The following is a 19,732-nucleotide window of genomic DNA, read 5'->3' as shown; positions in this document are numbered from 1 at the left end:
AAACATGCATGCCGTGTATCTCCAAGGCAATTAATTACTTCATTAAACATTAATTTAATGAAATTAAAATAATGATTGTTTTTTAAAAGTTTTTTTATTTGGAAATATATTAAAATAATATTTTTTATTTTTAAATTTTATTTTTAATATCAACATATTAAAACAATAAAAAAATTATTTCAAAAAAAAATTTCAAAAAAACTTTGAAAACACAGAAAAAAAATCCAAAAACAGGTCAATTTGCACAGCAACTTGCTCTCTACGAGACCCACGCAAGCTACCATTAATTCCAGGGTCCGAAACTGCGTGTCACTCCTGGTCAGCACAAGGTTTGCCTAAGAAATTTTCAGTTTTGACCTTTGAAGTTTAGCAGAGAATTTTTGACTATGCAAAGGAAAAGCCACGAATTTTCTGCATTGCCGAACTACTTGGCTTGGCTTAGGCTCAGCTCAAAAGTCGGTTCGCCCAAAGCCGCAGTGGCTTTCTGATGAGTCGGTTACCAAAAAGGAAAGAAATCTGTTTTGATAACTAGACTCAAAGGGATAAGAGTAATTGAGAATTTTCCTTCTAGTCCCTGCTGAACCACATTCTTTGAAACTGAAGTTCATACGTTGATTATTCTAAAAATAAAATAAAATAAAATAAATAGAACTCTCCAAGTTCATCCTTAAATGACATTAAATTTCATGCCATGCGACCAGCAATAGTAATATTGTTGAACATAGAGAAATAATGTATTCTAATTATTAGATTAATTAATGACATCCACTTATAATTCTTTTAAAAGCTTATTAATTAGATTGATTAGTGTAAATTAATAGAAAAAACAATGTACTGCATGCGACCTAGGCACATCATAATTTGTACATCAAGCCTCGTGGCATGCGGTCTTGATGGGATTTTGGTCCCCGCATGGAATCAGATCATCTGTACATCTTAAATGCTGCAATTTATCAGCAAGAATGACATCATAAATCGCCCTCTCGTCAATTATCCTTATTTTCTCTTAAATGTTTTTCCTGGAAACTGATCAATTGATCGAGAACTCGATCTTCATTCTTCTAGGAAATTTGGTCACGAAGTGGGTACCCTAACGGTCACTCATAATTACTCGTTTTTATAGACTCCAAGTCTCCAACTGTCCAACATACACGAACGCGTCGCATGATTAAAAAACAACCAGCCTACAGGATCTAGATTGAACTATATATCAAGAGAGTTTTTTTTAGTCCAATATGTTTTTTTAAATTATGTTTTGCTTTGAAATATAAAAAATTAATATTTTTTTAATTGTTTTGATAGTTGATGTTAAGGATTTTAAGAATAGAAAAATATTTTAATTAAAAAAACTTTTAAAAAATATAATATAGAACTACTATAAATATAATATAATTAACCTCGCGGAGTATTTTACCTTCGTGGCTCGTGAGATTGAAAAGATGGATTTAGAGTATGTTTCGTAGTGTGGTAGCGATTGCTTTTCAAATAACTTTTCTTGTTCAAATGTATGTAAATAATTTTTTTTATTTTTTAAAAATTATTTTTAACATCAGTATATTAAAACAATTAAAAATATATAATTTATATTAAATTTTAATAAAAAAATTAAAATTTTTAAAAATACAATTTACATAATGCTCATAAACGGTCTACAGAAAGACGACGGAAAAGCTCATTCGAAAATATATAGCCAAAAAACTAAAAACTAAAAAATCTAGGAAATCAGTGCCCAATTTATACGGCTGCTTCAAGAGACATACATCTACATGACCGTCGTCTGTGTGGCTTCACGTACTAGAAAGAGAAAGGCAGAGGCAGCAGCCGCCGCCGCCGCCTTGAAGGTCACAGCACTCACCAAACCATAAAAACTTGACACTTGTTTAGAATATATTTCAATATTCAACAACTCAATACCCATAATCTTATGACTACGTTAACGTTTACCTGCCTGCCCTGTGTTGTGTACATGTCGGTCTCAGTCGGCCATGCAGTGTACTTTTTTACCTTTTTTTTTTCTCTGATTCGGCATAATCAGCTCGATCACGTTGACACTCAACATTAGACTTCGAATTAATTTTTGAAATATATAGGATTTGGCCTGCTAAACTTGACAATATCATGCCATATATACACGTTGAACTCTTCAGTGGGCGTTCCACGTCACGTTCTTGTCTTCGTGGTACTTAATTTTGTTCCCCGTATGACTTAATTACCAGACTAGAGTTTTTTTTTTTTTGTCAAAACAAGTTAAATCAACACAAATTGTGCTCCTTTGGACTTAACTATATTGATTTAATAATGTTTAAGTGTCAATAATAGTATGCTGTGAACAGCTGGCACTGAGATTTTATATAAAAAAATGTACAGATGCCTGTACGTATATCATTTTCAGATTGAATACGGTGGTTTACTGGAGGATTAGAATGGACCCCATTGACATTTGACGGTGTTTTCTTACAAGAGTTTCGCACGCAAAAGATTACAAGTCACTCTGTATTTATTGACAATTAATCATTAACTTATTCACTTGCATTATTAAAGAAATTAATTAAATGATGAATTAATCAACAACCCATTTCTTTAGGGAGACCTTAATTAAACGCGCTTGCTGCATGAACGTACGGTTTTCGTGGCTTTCGTGGGACACAAACATGATTTTTAATTTAATAAATCATGGTTTTTTTATTTACTATATATGACTAAGAATTTAAAACGAGAAATTAATAATTCACCAGCAATTCCAAAGTGGCTTTCGTGGGACACAAACATACAGAGGATAGATGGACAGGTGATATTTAATTTAATTTAATTTCCGATGGATTGCTTCATCTCCTATAAAACAAACAAAAAAAACTCTTGATTTGTTCTGTACGAGCTTCTGTCAAGTACTTATCAACGGAAGTAGGCAGCAATAAGGATTTTATTATGACTACCATATATATATATATATATATATATATATATCCATAAAGCTGTCCATCCCATCACAAATCTCTCTGAATATAACCTAAATTATACTGTCAGTATACTATTTGAGGATTAAATTCATCGAACCAAATCAATAGAAGGTGGGGAAATTTTGATACACGCGCCATATAAATTAAGCAATGCTATCATTAATTCCCTTCCAAAGCAATGCTATCATTGTGACTGGCTAGAGGATATGTGGAGATAAATAATTTTATTGCAGCCCATAACTAACTCCAAAGAGATTAATTAAAGTGTTTCTATTTGCCATGATATTAATTAAGAATAAATAAACATCTACCTTTACAAATTGCAAAAGCAAGATCTTTTATCCAAGTATTTTTGAATATTATTTATTTTAAACCGTTGACATTCAAAAAATCAAAAGTGAAAAGTCCCTTAGTCGTTAGCGTGCATTTCACTTCTCCTGTCGAGCTAGCTAGCTGAGCTCTCTTTCCTACCCTGTACAATATTCCCTACCTTTCCCGCGTGTGTTCGTACACATGTGTGTTAGGTGAAATTTTGATACACGCGCCATATAAATTTGATACACGCGCCATATTAAGGAGAATTTCTCCATCTCTCTCTCTATATAATCCTCTCAAGGTGAAAACATATCGCAACTCATCTTCCCTTCCTTGCTAAAACCCTACATAGTAGATTTTTTTTTAAAAAAAAAAGCACCTTCGATGGGTTTCCTTTCTTCTTCTTTTCAAGCTAAACATCTTTCATTTGTTAGCATCACATATCTTCTCTTTATCATTTTCCTTCTTGTTACTTCTTGTTCCGCCACAAGACCGGGCGCTACTCTAATGGGGGACAAAGATACGTTGAAGGAATCGGAGAATGTAAAGCCTTACCGGAGATTGTACGAGACAAGTTTTGGACACCGGAACCATGTATTCAACTTCTTGCCTAAAGGTGTCCCTATTCCACCTTCTGGTCCATCCAAGAGACACAATTCAATACATAATTAAGTAACCTGCAGCCGGTAATTTTTTATTCTTAGTAATTCTTATTCTTCTTCTTCTTCGTCCTCCTCCTCCTCTTCTTCTTCTTGGGTTCTTGAAATTGTCTTGGTTACAGGGTTGTAAAGGTTTTTGGATGTGGGATAGGAAGCCTAATAAGATGATCAGGCCATAAGGGAGCTGATTCTTAATGTTTTTTTTTTATATATAGAAAAAAATCTAGTTAGTTTTATACTGTATAGGCTGAATTTATAATACAGAAGAAAATTATTTATTTGTTGACATGTAGTATTCATTTCAATATGAATCAAGAAAATAGTTTACCTTTCTTTTTCAAGTTTGTTAGTTTTGTAATTTATAAAAGTGGGATGATTTCAGTATGTTCTGGTTTTTGTTGAAGTTGTTTTCTGCAACTTCTTTAGACTTGGTTACGTAGTCTGGGTCAAACTGTTCATGGGATCTCTCTCTCACCGACTCCCTGTCATTCACAAAAGCCAGAAATTGGATCTAGCTCCTTTTTCTCCCCCTAATTTGAGCTAGCTGCTTTACTTACTGGGTAAACTGCAGATGAAGAAGTCCTCAAACGCTACCTAAAATTAATTGAAAGTCGCTTTGTTATTTATATATTTTTTTAAAAAAACAGTCTTTAAGATAATACCGCGTGGGCATGGTCCACATCTCTTGACTCCCCTGTTCAATGTGGAAAGCTAAGCTTCCTAATCATTTTATTAACAAAGTTTAGGTACTAATTAATTTTAGAGGTTTTGATTAATTAAAGCAATAAGAACCAACATTATGGGGTAAAAGATCCCGATGTTGGGCTCATATTTAGCTAACAATCAATCCCTTGCTTTTTGATGTCATGTTTATGGCTTTGATTTTGCCATTTGAAGCATAGTACTGTGTATATATGGATCTGATCATGCCAGTGACATGATCAATTGCTTCGTATTTTTAATCATTCAATAAGATTCTTGCGTCTTAATATCCTCAAATTAAAATGTCTCGTGCAAGGCACTGCCTTGAAATTCAATCTTCGAAGCCAATAATCCCCGTCTAATGAATATAAGAGTCTCTCCCAAGGTATACTAGTTTGTCACCTTCAGCATAATATATTATGATATATAGTATTTAAATTTCTGACCAGCTCTTATTAAAATGAAGAGCAGATACACAAATTATTGCACGGAATGCCGCCTCTGCATTCCATGATACTAAAATAAAGGGAACTTAATTAGACCCAAAAAAGATGACTGTCAGATAGAATGAAACAAAAAAAAAAAAGAAGAAGAAGAGTGGGACAAGAAGCCACTTCCTGTGCCGAGTAACAACCCATAAAGCAACTGTCTAGATGGTGGCACAATAATACGAGTTTGGGATTAAAAGATTTATTCTTTTTGTGATTTTAGGTTTGAATTCTGTGATTACTTATATAATGACTACTGGAGGCTTACATGATCATTAGCTTCAGAGTCTGTGAAATTAATCGAGATGCACGTAAACTAGTCCGGACACTCATATTAAACTGAAAAAAAAATTCCATAAAGCATTGCAATATCCATGGCCATCCAAATGAAATTAACACGTATCAAGCCATTTGCAATGTAAATCCAAATAAGACATGTAATGCGAGGTCACCAACTACATATGAAAATATTTTCTTGTTTTCCGATTTGTTCTTAAAATATGGCCAGATCGAGATAACCATGGAAATTTCCACGGTTGACCTTGTGTGGCCCGTGAAGTCGTGGGTCTAAATTCACGAAAAGCTAGGGAGACAGCAATTTGTCAATGCCTTGAGAGAAAGGGGTGTTTTGAAGCTAGCTAGTTTCAACTTTTCAGCACAAGGAGACAAGTTTTTATAGTTTAATTTATCTTGGCTTCCTTTTCAATTTTAACTTGGGCCTACCATGTTATCCAATTTTCAATTTGCATTCACAACCTTTCTCAGCTTTTCACCATTCCTGATCAGTCGTGATTTCTGTAAAAAATGAAAGAGCATTACTTTTCCAATGATCTCTAATATCTCTCGTGTATGTCACATGCATGAATCTGTTACTTGCAGGCAACCATCAAGTTGAGGCTTGAGAGCAACCGAGGCTACTGACAATCTAACTTAATTAGTCGGGGCCGCTTGAGAGCATGCAACCAAGACCATATTTGACAATCCAACAATTATATATATATAATAATGTTTCATATGTAATCATTATGAATATATCTGAGAATAGTTTTTCAATTAATGGTACTGGGTATCTAAATTGTCCAAAGGTTTAGATCATGATTGATCAAATATGTGTTTCTAGCTTCCTTCGGGTCCAGAAAACAGATAAATGGAGTGCACTTGGCCACTAACAATTATCCAAGGAATGAAGCATGTATCCCAATTCCAAGTGTACAAACGGGTTCATTGTTAAACTAATTAAAGAAATATAATTTAAATGCAGTTCTTGCAACAAGGTTTGCTTGACATTAGGAAATTGTCTGCACTTTTACAGCTTTGAAGCAAAACCCAGATCTCCATATACAATTAAATATGCAAACCGAATTCCAACCCCTTTTTTTTTAATTACTTTTTATGAATCTATTTCTTTCCAGCTAAGAGCGTGTTTGGCAGTGTGGTTGCGGGTGCTTTTCAAATAACTTTTCTTGTCAAAATGCATACCAACGATGTTTTTTTATTTTTTAAAAATTATTTTTGACATCAGCACATCAAAACGATCCAAAACGCATAAACCATATTAAATTTTAGTAAAAAAAAAAACAAAAAATTCAAATTTTTTGGGAACGCCGCCGCAGCCGCGTTCCCAAACGGTGCCTAAGTAATATTGTTTTGTGGAGGTGCAAACTTGGTCACAGCAAGGTAATTTAATTAGTGCTTCAAGCGTCTTTAAAAGAATGACTGCGGTTGTTTTTTTAAAATATTTTTCACTTAAAAATATTTTTAAATAATATTTTTTTATTTTTAAAAAATTATTTTTTACACCAGTATCAAAATGATTTGAAAATATTAAAAAAATATTAATTTAAAAAAATAAAAAAATTTAAATTTTTTTAAAAATACTTTTTAAATTACAAAAAGTGGGTATTTAAAGTGTTCTTGCAAGGAAACATGTTTACGAGAGGAAGGCTGGAGCTGACATCAGCCACAATTTATTGAAATTGAGGGTCATAACAATCATGAATTTTGGAAAAAAAAGCCAAAGATTGTGCTAAGTTGCCTTTCAGATGTTCAATCCATGTTTGTCATGAACAACAACATTAATGGCGACATTAGTTCCCGTGTCTCCGGTTGTAATTAAATTTCACATAATTCAATGTTGATTTGCACATGTGACAACACCTGTAGAGCATACTAGATTTTTGACTGAAGAGGCCAAGTTTTTTTTTTTATATTATTATTACAAAGAAGAAGCGTGAACACGAGCGAGGATTCTATTACAAGTTGAGCTACATGACCACTGGCACTGAAGAGGCTAAGCTGATTATAATTAATGAAAAAATAAATATATTTATGTGTACTGACCAGTCTCCTTCTTGCATGTGAGTCTTGTCCATTCAAACACAACTCTCCCTCCAACAAAAATATACGAGAGCAACATGCAAGGTTTTTAGAGCTTAATTAGCTCCTTTGACTGACCATGGAAAAATGGACAAAGTCATAAGAGCCTAAGCACCATCATCATTTGTTCCAGGAGACGTTAAAGTGCTTGTGTTCGAGTATAATTGTCATAAGAAACCTGGAAAACTATTGAGCTCTTTTCCAACAATCTGCAAGAGTGATTTTTGAAATTCTCCCCGTTGATACTTGTTGTAATTAATGCCACACGAGCACTCTTTTTTTTTTCTCTCTCTCTGAGTCTGATTGTGATTCACAAACACACACACATATATATTCTTTAGAAGAGGCCAAGACGGAGGAGGTAGCTGCGTGGGCAGGGAAAGAGGCATCTAACATGTATTTGAAAAGAGCTTGAAATTGATTCTATCATGGCATATTCATGCGAAGGTGAACATTCTTGGGAATTGAGCGATGGGAAGTATATGGCGATTTTATTATATGGCTTCTACCTCCTGGAAGAATTATCTGCATTTCGTTTCAACAAACGCATTATCTATTAAATTTGTTTGAATATAAATTTACATATATAATAAGTGGTAAAATTAAAATAAACAAGAAGAAGAAGAAGAAGAAACGGGCCCGTTTTATGTGGACTGTATCTACTTGTTAGCCCGGGTAAACAGAATAGGCTTCAGACCCTAAAGCCCACGCTATCATAATCTGGATAGACTCTGAGGCCCAGACAGTCTGAAAAATCCTCACGTAAAGCAAGACATGAGGGCTTCATTTCAGCAGATCCATGTCCAAGGACCACCCCGTGTGTTATTGACCGTTCCTAGAGACAAAGGAGACCATTTGAAATGTTGCCATGTTTCGAAACACCAAATCCTTTATTTTTAAAAACAAGTTCTTCTAAACCGGGCACCCTTCTCTACATTCCAAGATTTTATGTACGCTTCCCGAGGTAAGTGTTTTGCTTTGGTTTTGATTTCGGTTTAATCACATTGCATTAGGTAAAACATGAAGAACATTTGGTATTATGCTGGCTTTCCAGCATTTCGCCCTCGAAATACACAACCTATGAATATATTTGGACACGAATATGTTCAATTCCTTTGACTACACCCATTAGATGAGATTCAGGCTACTCAGCATGGCTCAAGATTCACAAAGCCAATGGGATTAGCCAAGTAGAAATATCTTGCAAATGTAGATTCCCATTGATGATATATAATATCCCATGGGCTCGGAAACAAAGTCATTTTCATGATTCCAAGATTTTTAAAACGGATCTGTATCAAGGCTTTGCTTTCTATATGTTCTTCTTGATCCAATTCAAAGCAAGAATAATATTTTCATTCAAAATTGGGCGAACTCGAATACCATTTCCCTTTTGTTTTAAGCTACGCCCTTGGCATCTATATAAGCTCACTTTCTTCTATATATTAGGAAGATGGAACTCGCCAATGACCTCTCTTCTCTTACTCTGCAAGAATACCACAAGCTCATTGGTTATCTAGCTACAAGCTCAGTTTCATGGGCGCTTACAAATACTTCTAATAGTCAAGACCCCCCCTTTCATAATCAGTGGCTTCAACGGACCGAGTTTCCCAACCACCCAACATGTTGTCGAGCCTTTAATGCTAGCAGATGCACTCTCTCCCTGGACATTAAACAGGGCAAGGAGTTGCATTTTCAAAAGTTCACCCAAAACTGTTTCGAAGGAAGCCAGTATCTTTCAATGTTTTACCTTCCTAACAAAAGAAACGTAAATTATTATTAGATGATGACATCCTACGGCTAAACTTAAATTCTTCAAACAAGCAAAATGCTGTACCCTAATGAAACAATTTTACAATTAATGCGTAACAAAACTAATTAACCAAGGTTATATTCCGACCGAACAGGGGTAGTGCCCTGTATTCTGCGAAGTGGAAGATGGTATGTAACGGGTGCTTCGAAAAGGAAAAACCACAACCTTCATTTGCATCTTGTTTCCACCATAAAAACAAAAAAAAAAAGAGTTCAAAAAGAGAAAAATCTATACATGGATATACCCAGCAACACCTACCATACCACCGCTCTGCTCTCATCGCTTAGGATCTCTAAAGCATGATACATGTGTAACATTTCCCCTTCCCAAAATGTAGAAAATGAGAAAAAAAACGCAAGGAGCGGAAACCCTCCGTATTTTTTTTCACCGACTTGATAAACTAAAACAACAGAGAGCTTAAGGATACCAAGTCGATGCTGATACTACCAATAAGATCCACAGGCACAGCCTAATTAAACTCTAAGCAAATAAATACTAAGTTCAGGACCTCCAGACCCATCAGGATTCATCATGTAAAATGCCTCCGAGTCTTTTGACCCCACAACTCTCTCAAACCTGGCTCTCATGTACATGAGCTCCCCTATTTCGGACCCTGCTGCTCCATTCCCTGGTAAAACACCAGCTCCCATTGAAACTGGCTCCACGGCCTTCAAAACCTTCCAATCTTCAGGCCTACATTCACGTCTCGATGCATACCCACATTTCTTACCGTTACAGTAAGTCCTCCATAAAGGCTCCTCTAGCAACTTTCCTGCTTTCTTCCCCGCCTTCTTTTCGCATTCTAATGCAATCCTAACCAACCCAGAAGCCATTTCTCGGACCAGTACACTTGTTGGTGTTGCTAGCTCAATCAAGAGAGCTGGATTCTGTTTTGCATCTTCTTGAAACGCAAAATGAACATGTCCACGACGATACCCGAAAAGGGTACCTACAACTCTGGTGCCTAAACCTGAGTGATAGGCTGACCGGCTCTTACTGAAAACAGTAAGAGCTGATCGGAGCTTAGAAAATGCCAAAATCGGAAGTGTTTTTTTCCTCAGTACTGATTGAGTTGTACCTGCAGCAGGCATTGTGATTCTAAGCTCCTGGTCATTTTCCAACTCCTCACAATGCGAGGAGGAGTTGAAAGTTAAGATTTCCTCATCATCTTCTTCATCCTCAACAACTTTCTTTCTCCAGTTGAAGTGTCTCCTGGAGAAAGAGAAAGAAGAGTCATGTGGAGTCTTGGCCATTATTGTCTTCATCTGGGAAAGAAAAGCTAAAGAACAAGGAAAGATCAGTATGGACTAAGGAGAGAAAGAGGTAAAGATAAAAAGAAGAGACACTAGATTTTGGCATAAGTTTGCTTCTATCTAGTGGTTATGTAGGGTGATTTATTTGTTTACTTTGTATTTCATATCTTTATTTTTGTCAGCCTCGTTGGACTAAGAGGGACTAGCAAAGAGAATCCTGACAAAGGGAAGGTGAACAGCCCCACCTAACAAGAGCAGGAAACAAAGAAATGGAGGAGCTTGGAGACAAGAACAGGGTGAAAGGGGAGATGGAGATGGACATGAGAGAAGATTTTGAAATTGGTAGGGGAAAATAGTGGAACCGTGAGGAGACAATGGTTCGTGTTATTTCTTAATCAATGCGTGGATGTTGAAGCTAGAAATAAGGAGGGAGTGTGGGGTAGATAGAGAGGGGGGCTCGGCTGATTACTCTGAATTGTGTTGGAAACAGTTTTTTAAGGACAGGCAAAGCCACACCTACCGTACCCACCAGGACCATCCCAATTCCCAACCATGCGGCTTTAGTCCTTTCTGCTGCTACCACTCGCACCAAGGCACGATGCACACATACCCATGAGAGCCAGCCACTACTAGCCACCATTGTGTTTTCTGTATCCTAATCTCTTTTTTCTCTCGGTCTTTAGGCTGGAGGAAATGACTATTTAAGTCAGACGTGTAGTGGTAGCTGGCCATGTAACAAGCAGTAACTTTTGTTAGCTAAAGAGTTTCTAAGGTTTAATGAAGCCTTTTTTTTTTTACCCTGACTCTTTGATACCGCCTATAAACCGAGAAGTACAGCTCTCCCTGATCAATTGCCAAACTATACAATGTACTGTTGTCAAACGGTATTGGTTTGGTGTGGCGTTTTCGGTGCAAAAGAAGTGCTTTTCCAGTTGATTTGATGGTTTTAGTGAGCTCTTGAGAGGCTGTAGCTTTTTTTATTTATTTTTTCAAAGCATTTTACTTGGAAAAAATATAAAATTAATATTTTTTCTTGTTTTTTTTATAAAATCCCGGGAAATATATCACTAAAACTTTTGAATTTTGATTGCATAAGTTCGGAACAAATTAAAGAATGTAGAAGGTTTGTGAGAACTAAACCTCTCTTTTTTTTTTTCAATTTTAGAATTTTCATTTTGGAAGGTGTATGCCACCGTTAAACCTATGCTTTTGCCGTCAGCTTTAAAAGAAAACGTAAATAATTGGCAAGGGTTGTTAATTCTGTATACAATATACATTATTTACAATGATGCAGAACGCTGAGTCAATGATAGCTCACATGCATTCTTTAGAGAATTGGAGTGTTATGGAATAATATTGTCTGCAAAAATGGGACAGTACAGAAGGCAGCATAATAAAATCACAGATTCAGCTTTATACAAACAGACTTGCATAAGATCCAACTAGAATCCACCAAGTACCTTCACATGATGATGATGATTAATTGTGCATTCACCAAGAGCTAGCGTTATTAAGTATCGTTGTCAAAGATCATCTAATATCATGGCGATAGCCGCCGGGCCAATAAAGAATGCGATAGCTAGCTAGGGTGGCTTCCACGATTATCTTTCGGCGTCGAATTTTGGGATTGGGGTGTAAGAAGATCCCTCGGCGCTGCATAAAGACACCTGAGAATTTTGTCTCACATACTTGCACGATATGTTCCACATGTGAAGTAGAGTATTTTCAAAGTCAAATCTTGTTGAATTTTTAGGTTGCATGATTAGTCCACCGATCATGCACGTTGAACATTTTGCAAAACCACATGCCTAGGTTTTTCTTTTTTCTCTGCGGGATTAATAGCACTGGACCTTCAGTTTTATGGTTTGATATAGCAATTTCCCGTCTTTTGTTTTGTTTCGATTTCATGGGACCGACCGGAGCCACGGATCAACTAACCATGATCTATAACCCAACAGCTTGAACGAAATCTAATAAAGATTTAGATCCTTAATCACAATTTCCTTATAATAACCATCTATCGTTTAAAAGCAGGGTTTGGTTGTCCCAGGATGGACTCGAGTAGAATAAAATAACTGATACTGGTATAAACAAAAGAATATAGCTAAACAACCAAAACATTACGGGACATAGATTATATATGAATTAATGCCAAATAGACTGGCCTGATAAACTGGTGATTTGATTGCCTTCTTCCATTGGTGTTTCAGTCTCTGTGCCTGTGCTTTGCTCCCTTAAAATATTTAATACGGGTTGGAGAGAATTTTAATTTAGCCCACTGTTTTTTATTATCTTGTAGGTTAGACTCATAGATTTCAAAAAGATACAAAGATTCTAGCGTGGAGGTTTTAAATCCGACTAATTAACTAATTGTTTTATAATAATAAAAACAAACACGAGCAGAGATCATAATTGTCAAAGAACCATCTCAATCTAAAAGCTTAAACTGTTAGGTGAGGTCTTATAATAAAATTTATATTATTCTCTAACATACCCTCTCAAATTAAAACTCTTTGGACTTGAAACTTGCACAAACTTACTTTACCTTGTGCTTAATTTTTATCAAATAAATAGGGATGATGAGATTCGAACTCGTGACCGCTTAGTTATCAAGACTCTGATACCATGTCAAAAAACCATCTTAATCTATAAGCTTAAACTTTTAGGTAAAATCTCATAATATAATTTATATTATTTTCTAATAACAATCAACCAACGTACTCAGGCAATCTTGATTTCACAGACTCAGGCGTAACTGATAATCTTGTAAATTGAACGAATGCAGATATGCAAGCATGTCTAAAAGCTATGGTGACTACGAAAATGAAAACTCTCTGTGCATCTGAAGGACCAACCAAGTTATCAGAAAGTGACCTTTCAAAACTCGTGCTGCCTGCGCCTGGCATTGGAATATTACATGGGTGTTTTGCATTGTAATAACTTTACATTTATGATTTCGAAAATAATGTTTTTCAAGAAAAGTAAATTCATGTAAAACTATAATTTATATTAATTAATTTAACACCTTTAATTAAAATTATAATTGAAATAAATTATAGTTTCAATCACATTACACTACAGTACTGAACCAACCCATGTCCTAGTCTGCTATTTACTTGCAGAATAACCATCAAGGTGATCGCATCCGAGCGAGTAATCAACAATGGCGGGGGCAAGCACTTGTGCAGTAATCTGGCTAGTGGCATCCCAAGATTTCCATGTTTGCTTTATCACCCTCCACAGATCACCCTTGTGGGCAAGCACTTGTCGGAATTTTCTGGAATGAATGCATGGATACCAGATACTCAACATCCATTAAATTTCCTCCGCTGGATCTGGTTGTCTAAATTAATACATGTCATGTCCCGGTCTCCGGCAGGTTTTTTTTATTAGTACATATCATAACCCAAGAAGGTTAATTTGGTCCCCGTCTTTTATTTTATTTTATTTTTTTCGTTAAACCCCACCTTTTAAATCTGATTAAACGTTGAACATGGTGATGAGTACTGAACAAAGCAACAGCGAGCATTGATATAAATAGCAAATATGTGAGAAACCAGGAAAAAAAACACTCCAACTATTGACATTATTGAAATTTCTTGAATCCATCTAACAGTCTGCACTGAATTATCAAAAGTTTATGCAAATAAACAGTCTAACTTCACCATCAAAAACAAATATTGGAAAATAGAATCATTTAGCTTAATCTGCAACCCCTGAAACATGTCAAGTACTTTCACAGTGCATAGGATTGCATATCCAGCACTAACCGACCTTAAGAAACATATATGGTAGTCCCTCGTTTTGAGTTTGATCTGAAATCTGAGTTCAGCTATACTAGTAGATTTATGATAGATGAAACTCCAATTGGCAGGAAGAAATGGCTTTTTTAGTAGCTTTGATTCAAACAAGTTTTCACCCATTTCCAACAATGCTATCAGTTTTTTTGTTGTATTTGATACTGTGATGCAGAGTTTTTTTTTTATTTTAAAATTTTTTAAAATATTTTTTATTATTTTGAAATTAGTATATTAAAATAATAATAAAAAAATATTTTAAAAAATATTAATTTAATATTTTTTAAAGTAAATATATCTTTGACAATTTCACTTGAATTACGTTATGACCAGTGCTAGAGGATTCAAATCCAAATACTCAAGCCAATAGCAAGTGAGTGTGTCTCTAATAAAAACTATCCAATCGGGAACGGATTGAAGCCATCTGGCAACAACTTTTCTAATGGCCAAAACAATGGCTTAGAGAGGCTATCTTATTCGTACCAATCCCAACCATCACACTTGTTAGGCTCAATATTTTGAGGCAATTGGCCAGGACTGCTCACAAAAGAATTATAATATAATGTGACGACTTTGGTTTTTTATGGAGAAGTTTGTTGGTAACTTTAAGGATCTCCATGTTGTTGATATCCAAACATGTTTGTTTCCTCCTTCACTTCTCTTGCAGCACACGCTTCAAAGCTCTCACTTTAAAATTAAACCATACAAATTGATAGTGTAAATGATTTTATTGCTGAACATGTTCCGAGAACAAGATGCATTGATATTCTCGATGTAAATAGATGCATTGCAATGTGAAGTACTCTTGGCATTTCATCAAGACCTAAAAGATGAGCTAATTAGATGGTTTTCCACAGAGTATCTGTGAATTAGTTTGCCAGTTTTTGAACGAATATAAGATATGAATGCCTCACCAAATTCTATTACTGATGGAAAGACTTGCCGAACTCGAGGTGGCCACCAGGGAGAGCAAAAGCAGAGTCACAAATGTTGGCGCGCCGGCGGCCCAAGAGCACAGATTTGCCCTTCAAAACGAACACCACCACACCAACTCTGGGCACGGTGGCCTCCACACTTGCAACCTCCTTTTCCATGGTGCGATTTTTAGGTCTCAAATGAGCAACCCTCTTGCTTTCTACCTTGAACCCACCCCCGTTCACTTGTTTCTTGAAAAAGTTTCGGTCACCAAAGCTTGATGGAGGAGGAAGTATTGAAGCCAATTGAGAAAAGGATTGTGGAGAACCAGCTGACAGAGTTTTGCAAGATGGGAACTGAAACTTGTTTGATGTTGTTAAGTATCTTGGTCCTCCCAGTCCATGAAAAATAGAAGCTATTTGATTTGTTAGCCAGAGTTCACTAGTAAATTGAAAGAGGAGGGGTATGAAATAAACAACACGAACAAAAACTTCATTGCTGGGATCTTCGGTTTCACACAGTATTAAACAGCATTTTTTCAAGAAAGACATACTAAACCATATTTAAACTCATGAAAAAAATGCTGAATGAAAGTTCTATTTACAAGTGTTTATGACAGTGTTTTTATTAACAATTAATATAACCACCGTATTTTTATCGTAATTCTGTTGGTTTGTGTGTGAGTTTTGAGTCTGAAGGTTGCGAGTTCGAACACTGGCAATGCCAATGTTTTGTATTAGATCTCCCCTGAAAAATTAATACAGGCCTAGCTGAAAAATTAAAAAAATTAATGCCAATATTTTTATCTCAGGCTTTATTGTAACAGCCCAAGATTTTTTTTTATTTTTTTTATAAAGTAAAATATAAACATTAATTCATTATAATTCCAGTTAATGAATTTAGTAAGTTAACTCAAGTACACCTAATATTTTTTTAAATTTTTTTTTTATTCAAACCTAGATGAGGTTATGTCACGCAATTTTCATACAATTTTATTTAAAATCCAGACTAATCAAATCAAATAATTAGAATGAGATTTTTAAAGTTTAAACTATTACATCAAATTTAATAACAATGTTAAGAAATTTAATAACAAATATAGATTTTATTGGGCCGGTTACAATTTTCTGGAGTTGAGTTTACAGGCCATTGAGTATTGAGAGATGAGAGACCTAGAGCATTCAAGGGCTTGGCAATTGCTTTCATTCAAACTTTCAGGGAAAGATCTGGGAAATAAACTCAGTGGAACCAACACCTTGGGATTGTAATGGAGGCTGGAGTCTGGAATACCACGTCAGCATTTAAAGAAGGAATTTTGCCATGGTGGCTTTTGATGGCAATAGCATGCTCTCTGTAGCAACATTTGGGCCTCAAGGGCCCAACTTCACATGCAAAAGTTTTGATTGCATTTATAGCTCTCGGCCTAGGGAAGCACAAATTCTGGAGTTTAAGGCCCTGTTGTTCTGAAGAGTTGCAGATTTCAGACACCATGGAGAAAATGAACCATACTGTCAATTCGAGATCAATGAATCATAAAAGAAAAAAAATAAAAAATTAAGACCCGGAGCTAAAATTAAACTCCTTGGTGCGCCTAATTAGCTACTCTATGAATACATCACTTGATTAAAAAAAAAAGAAGGGTTACATTCCTTTCCAGCAATAAACTCAAACAATTAATAACCACCAAACTCGGGAGTACAGAAAATGAACCAAAAATGCTGAAAAATCAAGCCATTGCTTTTCATATTTTGAAAAATCAAGAGTGAAGTGATCGGAACAACTTGAACACTTCTAAATTTCATATCCCTCCCACTTTGCTCGTGCAATATTTAAAAGACACGAGTAGTTATTAAAAATTTATATAATTATTAATTTAAAAATTTATAAAATTAATTAAGATATATATAAACTCATTCGAATATCTATATTAATTAAAAAACAAAAAGGAAATGATCGGACAATTAGTTGTTATTTTTCTAGCGTGGCCTGGAATGTTGCAACGAACTAAACGACGTGTTTTTGTTACTAGCTAAAAAAAAGTAATTGCTCGTGATAGACACGTGAACATTCCCGTCTACAGTCAAAAGACTCAAAACTATTGACAGTGAGTCGGCCAATGAAAAACTTTGACCCCTTCAAAAAGACATATGGAGTCGCAAGGAACCCTTTGCTATATATTAAAATTGAAAATCATCTAGGCGGTGGTTTAATGGTAAAAACTTAGGATTAAAAGGTTTGTTTTCTCTGTAATCTCATGTTCAAACCCTGTAGTTGCTCATATGATGATCACTGGAGAGTTGTATGGTCGTTAACTTCAGGGCCCATAAGATTAATCGAGCTGCGTGTAAGCTGGCTCGAACACCCATATTAAACTAAAAAAAAATTAAGATTAAAAAAAAAAACTGAAAATGATGGAGAAAACACCGTGCAAACTGCAAAGTGACACAAACTTCTATTCACCGAAATAGAATAATTATTTTTTTTACCTTCCATAAAAAAAAAAAAAAGGTTAGCGTGCTCATCGGGGTAATTCGGTTGTTTTCACGTGAATCCTTGTTAATTGTACAACTGTTTATGATAATTCTGTCTTTTAATATTTCATGAGCATAGTATAAATATTATATTATTTTTAAAAATTAAATTTATTTAAAAGTTAAACGGGTTAATTTGACCTTTGTACTTTTTTGAATAGTGTAAAGATTCTTGTACTCTTAAAAGTAAAAAATCAATATAAATAAACTAACACCAGGGATAGTTGCGTATATTTTTATATTTTTAATTAATAGATGAACTGGGTCAATTTAATCTTTTAATAATATTTTTAATGAGCATTACAATAATACACACGTCCTTAAAAGCAAAAAAACATTGCAACCGAAGATATTTTCGTACTTAAATATTAAATTGTTTTATAATTTAGTTTCGTGATTTTGTTAACTTTGCTTCCAATACGTTTATTTTGATATTATATTGTTAACTTGGTATGTTAATTTAGATGGATTTAATTCTTTTTTATTTTAATTTTTTTATTAGTTTATTTTTTAATAACAACATTATGCCAAATAAAAAACCCGCATCCTATAAAAACAACAACGAGTTTTCTTATTTTCCTCTAGGAAGTTTAATTTTTACATATGCTCGATCTGTCATAAAATTAATTAAATTAATTATTTATCAATTCTTAATCGATCAGCCATGGATTCAAACTCTACAACAAATGGATCGACACCTATAATAGGCCTCGTTCAACATGAGATCTGGGTTGACATATGAGTACGTAAAGGTAAATTGATAAAATAATATTTTAAATAGTATAAATATAGTATTTTTTATTATGCATATTTTAATAGATAAAAGTTATTTAAAAAGTTAATTTTATTAGAGTGAAATAAATAAGTGTTTTATTTTTTTTAATGATTTTAATGTTATTTTTTTCTACATGGCTATATTTAATTGACTTATTTTTTGTTGGTTCCATTTTATTAATTTTGACTTTTTTACGAGATATGCAAGAATAATATTTGTAAAAAAGAAAAAATATTTGAACATTTTGTTTAATTTTATTTTTGAAGTATTAAAAACAAGCAAAGAAAAAATAAAATATTACTTTTTTATTTTTAACTATCCATTTAACAGCTCAATTGAATATATTCTATAACATGGGTGAAAAATGTTTAATAGTGTGATAATAGTTGTTTTTAAAAATAATTTTTATTTAAAAATATATTAAAATAATATTTTTTTAAAAATTAATTTTTAACATTAATGTATTTAAATAATTTAAAATATATAAAAAATAAATTAAAAATATATATATTTTAATTTTTTCAAAAATATCTTCAAAACAGAAAAACAAATGGGTTAATCCATTTATCTGTCACTTGACCGCGTCTTACTAGCAATGTGGTAATCTCATATTAGTCCCCATTCTATTTTACCCATCTCTCAACTGTCCAGAGTGTACGTTTTTTCAATTAGATTGCCATCCTATGATAAATATTCAATCAAGTCCTTTTGTCTAAAATCAATGTAAATTCTCATCAGAAAAGGTTTAAATTATCTATAAAAATTACGTTATCTTATTGCGAAAATAGTTGATGTAGATGAAAAACCTTAAAATATTTGGATGCGAGTACCTAATTGAGAATTTTCTGACACATTCAGGACCCAATTGATAAAAAATAAATAAGTTTCGAAGCCAATTAAGAAAGGTTATAGGCCGGGCAGATCTATTCCAAGGCTGCCCAAATTCAAAAGTAAAAACCGAAGTTTCACAAGGCAGGCAGAACCAAAAACAAAAGAAAAAAAAAAAAGAAAAAAAAATAAGTGACCGGCAACATTTCGCTGAATGAAATCCACGTGTCATAAAAACTCAGGTCCCACCGGAGCAAGAATAGGCCCCGCCATATAAACAGAAAATTTGGTATACAAAAGAGAAGAAAACCAGGACTCTCTCT

The 19,732-nt window shown here is 34.2% G+C and overlaps 1 protein-coding gene across 1 annotated transcript; it reads right to left on the bottom strand.

Annotated features, from left to right (window-relative positions):
* Positions 1-9,453: 9,453 nt before the first annotated feature.
* LOC133696869 (protein MIZU-KUSSEI 1) lies at positions 9,454-11,042 on the bottom strand. Its single transcript, XM_062119155.1, has one exon. The coding sequence runs from the start codon at positions 10,573-10,575 to the stop codon at positions 9,784-9,786; it is 792 nt and encodes a 263-aa protein (XP_061975139.1). The 5' UTR covers positions 10,576-11,042; the 3' UTR covers positions 9,454-9,783.
* Positions 11,043-19,732: the final 8,690 nt, after the last annotated feature.

The sequence above is a fragment of the Populus nigra genome, chromosome 6, assembly GCF_951802175.1.
Source record: "Populus nigra chromosome 6, ddPopNigr1.1, whole genome shotgun sequence".
Taxonomy (NCBI): domain Eukaryota; kingdom Viridiplantae; phylum Streptophyta; class Magnoliopsida; order Malpighiales; family Salicaceae; genus Populus; species Populus nigra.
The sequence above is the reverse complement of the archived record's forward strand: the minus strand, read 5'-3'. Positions and strand labels throughout refer to the sequence as shown.